We start from the raw sequence: 9,352 nt of genomic DNA, 5'->3' as shown, positions 1-9,352 counted from the left end.
GGGGAAGAGAGCTGTGGTGGGCAGCTCACTCAGTCTCTAGTCTCTCCAGTGTGGCCAGGGTGGTGGTGGCTGCCGTGAGGACCCTGGGGCTATCGCGCTGCAGGGGACTGAGCTTGTGATGAGGGTGCTTCCTCTCTGGTTTTCTCCCCACCTCATAACCACCATCTAATCATGAGAAAATTTCAGACACACTCAATGAGTAACAGCGTACAAATTATCTGTCCAGTATCTTCACAACTTTCAAGGTCATGGAAACAGATAAGAACTTAGAAACTCAAAGAGTTTCTAAGAGACAGAGACAGAGACAACAGGGACACAACTTAAGGTGGCTGGATTGGATTCTGAAATAGAAAAAGGGCATGAGTAGTAAAAAGGGTGAAATCCAAAACAAGTCTACAGTTTAGCTAATGTCAGCTTCTTGGCCTTAGCATAGCTTTGTTAGATATTAACATTAAGAGAAACTAGATGAAAGGTGTAAGGGATGTCTAAACTAGCTTCACACAAATTTCTGTAAATCTAATATGATTCAAAAAAAAACTTCAAAAAGTGAAATGAGGGCCTCCCTGGTGGCGCAAGGGCTTACGTCTCAGCACTGTGAAGCTATGGGCCACCACTGCAGCACGAGTTTGATTCCTGGCCAGGAAGCTACCCGCATGACACAGCAGACCTCTCCTGTCTTGCCCACTGCTCCCCTCAGCAGTGGATTTTCCTGTTCTGCTCCCCACTCTGTCTCTGGTGGGTCCTCTCACCCACCCAGGCTGCTACCTCTGGCCTGTACCACAGTTCTTCTACAAAATAAATAAAATTAAAAAAAAAAATGTTAGGTCCTCCCCTCACAGCAGGTTGAGCGCAGCTCTCTGAAGCTGTCTGCAGCCCTCTGCAGTGCAGTTTCAGTTCCCGGCCGACCAGAGAGATACCCACATGGCATGGCAGACCTCTCCTGTCTCGCCTGCTGCTCCCTTCAGCAGTGTTTTTGGTCTGTCTTTCTGTTCTGTTCCCTGCTCTGTCTCTGGTGAATCCTCTCACCCTCCCACGATTCTGGCCTGTACCATAGCTATTGTATAAATAAAATAAATCTTAAAAAAAAAGAAATTTTAGGGCCTCCCCTGTCCCCGGTGGCACAGCGGTTGAGCACTGGGTTGCGAAGCTGCCCGCAGCCTCTGCAGTGCCTGTTCGATCCCCGGCTGCTCCCCGGCCACCGGAGGAGGGTCCCACATGGCGCGCAGACCTCTCCTGCCACCTGCTGCTCCCCTCAGCAGTGTACTTCAGTCCTTCTGCCTGCTCTGCTCCCTGCTCTGGCTCTGGTGAATTCTCTCACCCTCCCGTGCTTCTGACTGTACCCAGTGCTTGTATAAATAAATTAATTAATTAAAAAAAAAGATAAAGATACTAAAAAAACTGAAAAAAAAAAAAGAAACTTTAGGAAAAAAAATGTTACAGGGTCTTATTTTTCCTCTGCAAAGTAGGAACCTATCAGGTAGTGGGAGAACACAAGGCCTTGGCTTCACCTAAACAAGCTTCAAAGCACCCCCCCCTCCCCCAGGTACAAAAGCACTGACTGACCTCCAGGAGGGTCACCCTCCTGAGTTCCTGGATCCCCCTCCCCACACACCCCCCATGGCAGGAGCCATCTTCCCATTCTTTAGCACATGTCCCAGGCAGGGAGCTGGTTAGCAGCTGCCTCACCCAGCAACCCTGCCTTCTGAGGCCCGCTTTTCTGATGACCCCTTTTCCCTGGCGATCAAAATTGGAGCCCCCCACTCCCTCTGCACCACCCCTGCCTGCAGCGGTGTGACGGTGCATTCCAGCCCCTGCAGGACACGCTGCAGAAGCCTGCCCTGTGCACAAGGCTCACACATGCGGGTGCAGACAGGGCTTTGGGTCTAGCACTGGAGCTGAAGGGAGAGCTCACTGCTTCAACAAAGCTTGCGCAGATGCAACAGTGCCAGGAGATGGTGCCGGAGCTGTGGTGGACAGCTCTCAGAGGAGGCCGCATACAGATGAGCACTGATGGTCAGCAGGCATGGGTGCCAGAGATGCCAGTGTCACAGCTCATAGAGACGAAGCTGCCACAGCAGGGGGGCCCTGGGCGTGTCAGAGCCCTGGGTCCCCCAAGTGTGGCCTGGGATGTGCTTCTGAGTCTCACTCCCACAGTCATTAGTTACGCTGGGATCATGGGATCTGACAACTCACAGGGTGTCCTCAGTTAAACTGAATAATCCATGCAAATGTTTGTCTTATTTTCATTGTTGGCTTTTTTCCCTTTTTTTTTGTTTGTTTGTTTGTTTACATCATGAAAACTCAATTCAACGCTTTCTCCCTCTCCCAGGTTTTTTTTTTTTTTTTTTGTGATTGCACAGCATTGTTACAGCAACAACAAAAATTAAACAACTTTTATAAGTAAAAATCTTACCTCCAATCCCAGTAGCAAATACCGTAATGATACTTACATTTCTGTGTTCTCCTCCAGTGTGGCCATGAATACAAGGAGAGTCATCCTGAACTCTATAGTGGGGAGAGACTCAGGGGAACCAGTCTGGGTTTATCTGATATCCTTTCCCTGCTGCACATGAAGGGTTACCCTGGGGAGATGGGAGAGCCTGAGAATGAGAAAGAAACATCAATTCACCCCCTCAAATGTTACACCTTCCTCCAGGTGAGGGGAGTGTGTTTGTGAGGTTGGCCCTGCTCCATCTCTCCCTCCCTTCCTGGACTGTGGACAAAGGCTCAGCTCAGGAACTGGGGTGACCTGGGCTAATCCTGCCCCTGGGCCAGGCCAGCAGGGCACACACTACTCCCTCCCCCTGTGGGACTCCCTCCAGCTCTGGTCTAGAGAGAAAGTAGCTGCAGCCCATGGTGCTCCCTGACTCTGAGGCCAGTGGGTTTTCTATGGTGACTCCAAAGAAGAAGAATGTTGGGGACTGGGGGAGGGAGCTGTCAGGGGTGAAGGTGCCACCACATCCTAGCAGGGGCCTAGAGGTGGTGTCCTGCCCAGCTCCTTACACCTCAGGCCAACCCTGAGCTATTTCTAAACCTCCTCCTCTTCTTCAGGTCCAATGTTTTTTCAGTCCTGCTCAAAAACTGCTTCTCTGTGGAACTGTATTTACTGAATTGTTGTTCTGACACTCTGTGTGAGATTCAAATTCATTTATTCTGGGGCTTCATGTTAATTGACTTCCCATTCTTATGTTGTGTATCTGTCATTCCTGTGACACACACACACACACACACACACACACACACACACTCCCCTCTGCTTGGGAACCAGACCCTCACTCAGCACTGGGGGTTACTCTGACCCTCTGTCGCTGGTCCCCTCAGAGCCGCCCTCTCTGCAGTGTCTCTACTCAGCAGGGTCTGAGCAGCCCCAGAAGTCCCTGCACCTCCTGCCTCTGCCCTTGTGGGAGACCAGCCCTTCACCCTGCATGACAGTGAGGAGGTGAAGGCAAAGTCCTGAGGTCAGTGATTGATGGAGGAGACAATTTACTTTTTTTCCTTTTCTTTTTTTTTCTTTTTTTTTGCTTAAGAACTTTTCTTTTTCCCCTCATTGTATTATTCAGTTGAGGTAACACTGGTTTATACACTGTATGTGTTACAGGCACAGCGTCACAGCTCTTCAGATGTTTGTTACCACTTAACACCCACCATAAGGGCCCCCATAGTCCTCCATCACAGTCCTTTGGGCCCTCTTCTTACCTTGTTTTCTGTTTTTACTCCCACCCCATAGCTTCAATCCTGCAGTTTCTAGAGTGTGTTTTGGTTTAGTTTACATGTTTTGTCTTGATGCAGCAGATGGCAGAGTATGGGGGAGATGCCTCCTTACCCAGTATACCCCCCTCAGTTCCCCAATGCTGGGGTGTCAGGGAGATTCAGGGGGCCAAGAGGAGGGCAGCGCGAGGCTTGCGCCGCCCTGGAGGACCAGCCCCAGGGGCTGATTCTGGGGCTCCAGGGCCCCACTCCCTGCAGGTGAGTCAGAGCCAGCCCCACTCACAGCTCCAGGCCAGTGACAGCCCTCTGTGCCGTGACCCTGCAGACACCACTCTGGGGATAGAGTGAAGAAAAAGCAATGGACAGCAAAATTAAATGGAATCTAAAAAAGGTAGAAATAATTTTTTAAAATCATGTTTATTTTGAAAGACACTTCAAGGGACATGGAATCCTTGTCTGACAGCTCATTGTTATCACGACCTTGACTGTCACGGAGTTACTCTGGTGCACCTGTTTCTTGTGAGAAAACAGCCACTGATCAATTTATCGCCTAAATATATTAATGATTTATACAAAATCACTTCCTACCTTGCACCTAAAACAAGATCTGGCATCTGCTTATGCATTCCACCCACCAGACAACTCTACCTGGCCCCGCGAGGGGGCGTGAGAGGTGACCAAGCTCTCGTTCAGTCCCTTGGGACAGGCTGAACTAGAACCAGGGAATCAAAAATGTTCTGGCAGTTTCCCAGAGAAATCAGAGGGCACTCAGAGAGGGGGACAGAGAGAGATTTAATTGTCACACCGGTGGGTTCAGTGGGATCACTCTCCAAAGGGCTGAGCACCCAGGAACAAGAATGGCAAGGTTTTACACAGTTTGTATGAGAAACTTGCTATCCCATCCATCATAGCATAAGCATTCTTTATTGTTTGGGAAGGGGGTTCAAGGGTGTCATGGCTACCACCTCAGCCAAGCAGTGAGTACACACAGCAACTCCTCCACTCCAGCAAGCAGCAGAACCAAAGCAGTAGACTCACCCAAGCAGCAGATTGGGAAACGTCCTGCTTCAGGTTATCATTGTGTTTTAAATCAGGGGATTGTGAATGATCAAGAAGGTGTGACCATATATACAGTGGAGTACTTCTCAGTGATCAAAAACATAAACTCATGCCATTTGAGAAATATGGATGGGGTAGGAAGGGACACTAAGTTTGGTAAGTCAGAAGGAAAAAATAACCATCAGATGGTTTCCCTTATATGTGGGATTTCCAGAAATCAAACAAAAGGTCAGAATAAAGACAAAACTTGCAGTCTGATCCTAGATCTGAGGCTTACAGCAGAGGAAAGGGAGAGAGATGTTTCCAAACGGGGAGGGAAGAGCACAAGGGACTGTAGTGATGGATCATGGGTGCTATGGTGGTGAGAGAACTATACAAGACTACACCTGAGAGAGAAATCAAATATTATACAAAAATTAACAATGATGTAAGGGAGCTAATAAATAGATTTAATAAAAAGTTTTGTATCTATCACTAACAGCTAGAAAGCAAATAAAATTAAATAAACCAGAGGATTCTGAAGTTACAAAATGGGGATGAGAGAAATCCTATAACATTCAGTACCAAATAAAGCAGAGCTCTCATTCTGTGATGAAAAATAATATTGAAGAAATTTGGGTGAGTTACATTAAGTGATAATATTCTCAATAGTCCACTGCCTCCTAAGACTGTCCCACTCACAGCTCCCCACAACCTGGCCCCATCCTCTGGTGTGTCCCAGGGGGTGAGAGACATCCCAGAGTCCTGGGTGCTGTTGCTGCCTGAGGAAGCACCAAAGAGACCTTGTCAGAGCCCATAGATGAGACCCTCAGAGGAACTGATGAGGGTGACTCTCCCTTGAGTTCCCTCTATGCTGTCCTCAGGGGCTCAGGATCCAACCCCTGATCCACACTTACCTGCAGCCTGAGTGTAGCTGATTGCTTGTCGCCCTGTGGGAAGAAACATCATGTGAGACAAGGGAGGAGTCAGCCCATGAAGCCCAAAAGTAATCCCCAAGTCTGGGTCACAGGGAAGTTTCTAGAACTGTGGCTGAACCCAGATCAGGACTGGGATACATGAAGAATGGATATGAAAGGGAATTGGAGTCTTTCCTCAGCAGGGTGCTTCCCCTGTGACATTTACTGGGAAACAGATCCCCATCACCACAGTTATAAGGTTTACAACTGGTGATTCACTTTCATAACTGCTTTACAAAAGAGTGAGTGTTCGCAATCAGCTCCAGACTGGGCAACACATGTGCGTGGATCATACTCCCTACTAACCAGGAAGGGGAAGCCCTCCTTGGGACATGAAAACCCCCCAGTGGACAAGATCTCTCACTCCCTTCCCTACCTGAGTGCTTCTTTCTCCACATCAAAGCTGAAGCCACCGCAGCTCCAGTGAGCACAGCTCCAAGGAGAACCAGGCCAGCAATGAGGCCCACAGTGGAGTTGGTGGAGTCAGCAGGGACGGTGGGCTGAGGAGGGGGCACTGGAAGGGACGGGAAGTGAAGGGGAGACCCTGAGCCCCAGGCCTCATCCTGACTCTGAAGGGCTCCAGAAGAGCTTCTGATGCCCCTGAGAAGCTCTGTGCCCACGTTCCCTCCTTACCCCATCTCAGGACTTGGGGCTCCAGCAGCCCCTCATGCTGCACATGGCACGTGTATCTCTGCTCCTCTCCAGAAGGCACCACCACAGCTGCCCACTTCTGGAAGGTTCCATCCCCCCCAGGTCTGGTCTCCACCAGCTCTGTGTCCTGGGTTAGGTCCTCCCCATCTCGCTGCCAGGTCAGGGTGATGTCCGCAAGGTAGAAGCCCAGGGCCCAGCACTTCAGGGTGACCTCATGCTCAGAGGTGGGGTGGTGTGTCATGTGTGTCTTTGGGGGATCTGAGGAGAAGGGACAAAATATTTACACTTTGGGTTTTTCCTTCCTGGACACTGAAGCAGCCTCACTGACCATCCTCAGAATGGACATGACAATTGGTTTGGAGGGAGGAAGCACAAAGCCCAGAAACAAGCCTAGTCTGGGGGATCTGGGATAATCAGGTGAGAGTCCAGGGTAGGAGGATGCAGGTCTCTGAGGAGAACACAGACTTTTGCTCCTGATCTGGGTGGAGGGTGAATGACACAGAAAGGCAGGAGTCAGATCCAAAAATGTTCTCAGACGGAAAACAAGACCTTGAAAGAGAAGCTCATGGTTCCCAGGATGGCTGCTGGGTCAAAAGGATCAGGAAAGAGTTATTTCAGGATGGCCTCCACTCCCTCAGGAGAGACTGGATTCCTTAACTGTCCAGAAATGTAGTGTCTTCTGGGCGAGTCTCTCTCTAGCACAGAACATGACACCCAGGGGGACTCTCCCTCTCTGCCCAGAAAGCAGCTGCTGTTCTGCCCATGATTCCATTTCCCTGTGGGGCGCCAGGAGAGGGGAGGTCCGAGGCCTCGTGGCCCCTCTTACCTGTGCGCTGCAGCACCTCCTTCCCCGTCTCCAGGAGTCTGCGGAGCCACGGGAAGCACCTGCTCTGCACACTGTGCCTGACGCGCTCGGCCCTGCCCGCTGCCTCCCAGGCGCGCTGGGTGATCTGAGCCCCCGAGTCCGCGGGGGTCCAGGAGCGCAGGTCCTCGCTCAGGGAGATGAAATCCGCGCCGTCGTAGGCGAACTTCTCATAACCGCCGAGGAGGTTCAGGTCTGGCCCCACTTCACAGCCAAACATTTTCTGGAGGGTGTGAGACCCTGCGCCCCGCCCAGCGGTCAGCCCAGAGGTTGCCCCCCAATCACCCCCACTCCCTCACCCTGAATAAACCTAAACTGAAAATGAAAGGGCCCGCAGGATAGTCCCTTCCCGGGGGAGGGACCTGGCAGATCCACCAGCCTCGAGGGGCCAGTGGACCCTGAGACTCGGGACACCCCGGCCTTAGGGTGGGAATGGGGGTGACCTGACCTGGCCCCGCTCCGCGAAGCTCACCGTCCTCGCTCTGGTTGTAGCGGCCGCGCAGGTCCCTCAGGAGCGCTTTGAACCACTGCGCGTTGTCCCTTTGGTTCTGAGTCTCCTCGTCCAGGTCCTCCTGCCCCACCTGCCCCGCCCAGGGCGCCCGCGGCTCCGCGCTCTGGCCCGGAGAGTCGCTGTCGAACCGCCCGAACTGCGTGTCGTCCACGTAGCCCACGGCCAGGTAGTGGGGCTCCCCGAGGCTGGGCCGGGTCATCGCGGTGTGGAAAAGCCTCAGGGAGTGGGGGCCTGGGGGCGGGAGGGGAGATCCAGGCTGACCCTCCTCTCAGCGCGGGCCCAGGGCCCAGGGAGATGGGCCTGGAGGGGAGAAAGGGGCGGGGCCGTGAGAGTGAAAAGGGGCGGTGGGCCAAGAAGGGCCCAGACTCAGGGGGCCAGAGCACTCAGGGGAGGCGGGAGGGACAGAAGGGGCCAGAACACAACGGGCCTGAAGGGGTACAAGAGGTTGGGGGGAGATGAGCCTTTCCTGGGGTCCTGCACCCGCAGGGGGCTCCTGGCTCCTCCCTCCTGGAGCAACAGTGTCCAGCTGGACACGCACTCACCCGCCCGGGTCTCCATCAGGACCAGGGGCCCCCAGAGCAGCAGCAGGAGGGGGAGGGGCATCACACCCCATCCAGGGGCCTGGGGAGAAGGAGTCCAGGAGGGTCCTTGGAGACTTTGTAACTGGAGCAGGATGATGCTGATTGTCTTCCCTGGACACACCCAGGAAATGGGGAGAGAGAATGGGGGTGAGTGTGGGGTCATCAAGGCTGCACCACCCCACAGAGCCCGTGAGAGGGAGACATGATGCTGTGACAGTGTGACATCCACAGACAGGGGAGGCTCCAAATTCCCTTCCCCACCTTAGGGAGGAGTGGATTTGGGTTGGGAGAAGCAGAAGCCTGGAGGAATGAAGAGACTATTAGTATTTTCAGATAACTGTGAATACTGATAGTAAATTAAAACTGTACATGTGGTACTTTCTTAAAGGTTATTTGTTAAGTGAAACCTGAAATAATATCAGGGAATATTTCCTATTCTGTTACATTTCCATAGGCCTCTCTTGCATATTGTTTGGAACTTGTGCTAATGTGTGATTTTCTAAGGTGATACATTGTGTCACTCAGTTACATAGATTTTTAGTGTTAATTGCACTGGAATCAAATGCTCAAAAAAAGTTGTTTTTCTTTTTAAAGATTTATTTATTTATTTATTTATTTATACAAGAACCAGGGTACAGGGCAGGTTCGCAGGAGGGCGAGAGGATTCACCAGAGACAGAGTGGGGAACAGAACAGGCAGACTGACGAAATACACTGCTGAGGGGAGCAGCGGGCACAGCAGGAGAGGTTTGCCGCACCATGTTGGACCCTCGCTCGCAGCTGGGATCGAACCAGTGCTACAGAGGCTGTGGACAGCTTCACAGCGCTGTGCTCAACTGCCTGCGCCACCAGGGGAGGCCCAGTTTTATTTTTTAATCACAAATCCCAAAAGAAAAATTTGCACTGTAAATTGTCAAGTAGTGATGCATTCAATTTTTCATAATTCTGGTTTTATCTGAGAGCTTATATTTTATCAGGCAAAATAGCTGTCATTTGCCAATTGTTGATTTTCTTCAAGAAACAGA

At 51.5% G+C, this 9,352-nt stretch overlaps 1 protein-coding gene across 1 annotated transcript; it reads right to left on the bottom strand.

Annotated features, from left to right (window-relative positions):
* Positions 1-5,663: 5,663 nt before the first annotated feature.
* On the bottom strand, positions 5,664-7,946 carry LOC311188132 (popy Class I histocompatibility antigen, A-1 alpha chain-like; the record flags this gene model as incomplete). Its single annotated transcript, XM_084259887.1, has 4 exons — positions 5,664-5,696; positions 6,357-6,624; positions 7,283-7,459; positions 7,908-7,946. Coding segments are annotated over 4 exons (517 nt in total), but the record flags the coding sequence as incomplete, so codon positions are not given.
* Between the last annotated feature and the right edge of the window lie 1,406 nt (positions 7,947-9,352).

Source organism: Talpa europaea (genome assembly GCF_964194135.1).
Source record: "Talpa europaea genome assembly, contig: HAP1_SCAFFOLD_310, whole genome shotgun sequence".
In the NCBI taxonomy this organism is placed as follows: Eukaryota; Metazoa; Chordata; class Mammalia; order Eulipotyphla; family Talpidae; genus Talpa; species Talpa europaea.
Note: the sequence above shows the minus strand (reverse complement) of the source record. Positions and strands in the feature narration are given on the sequence as shown.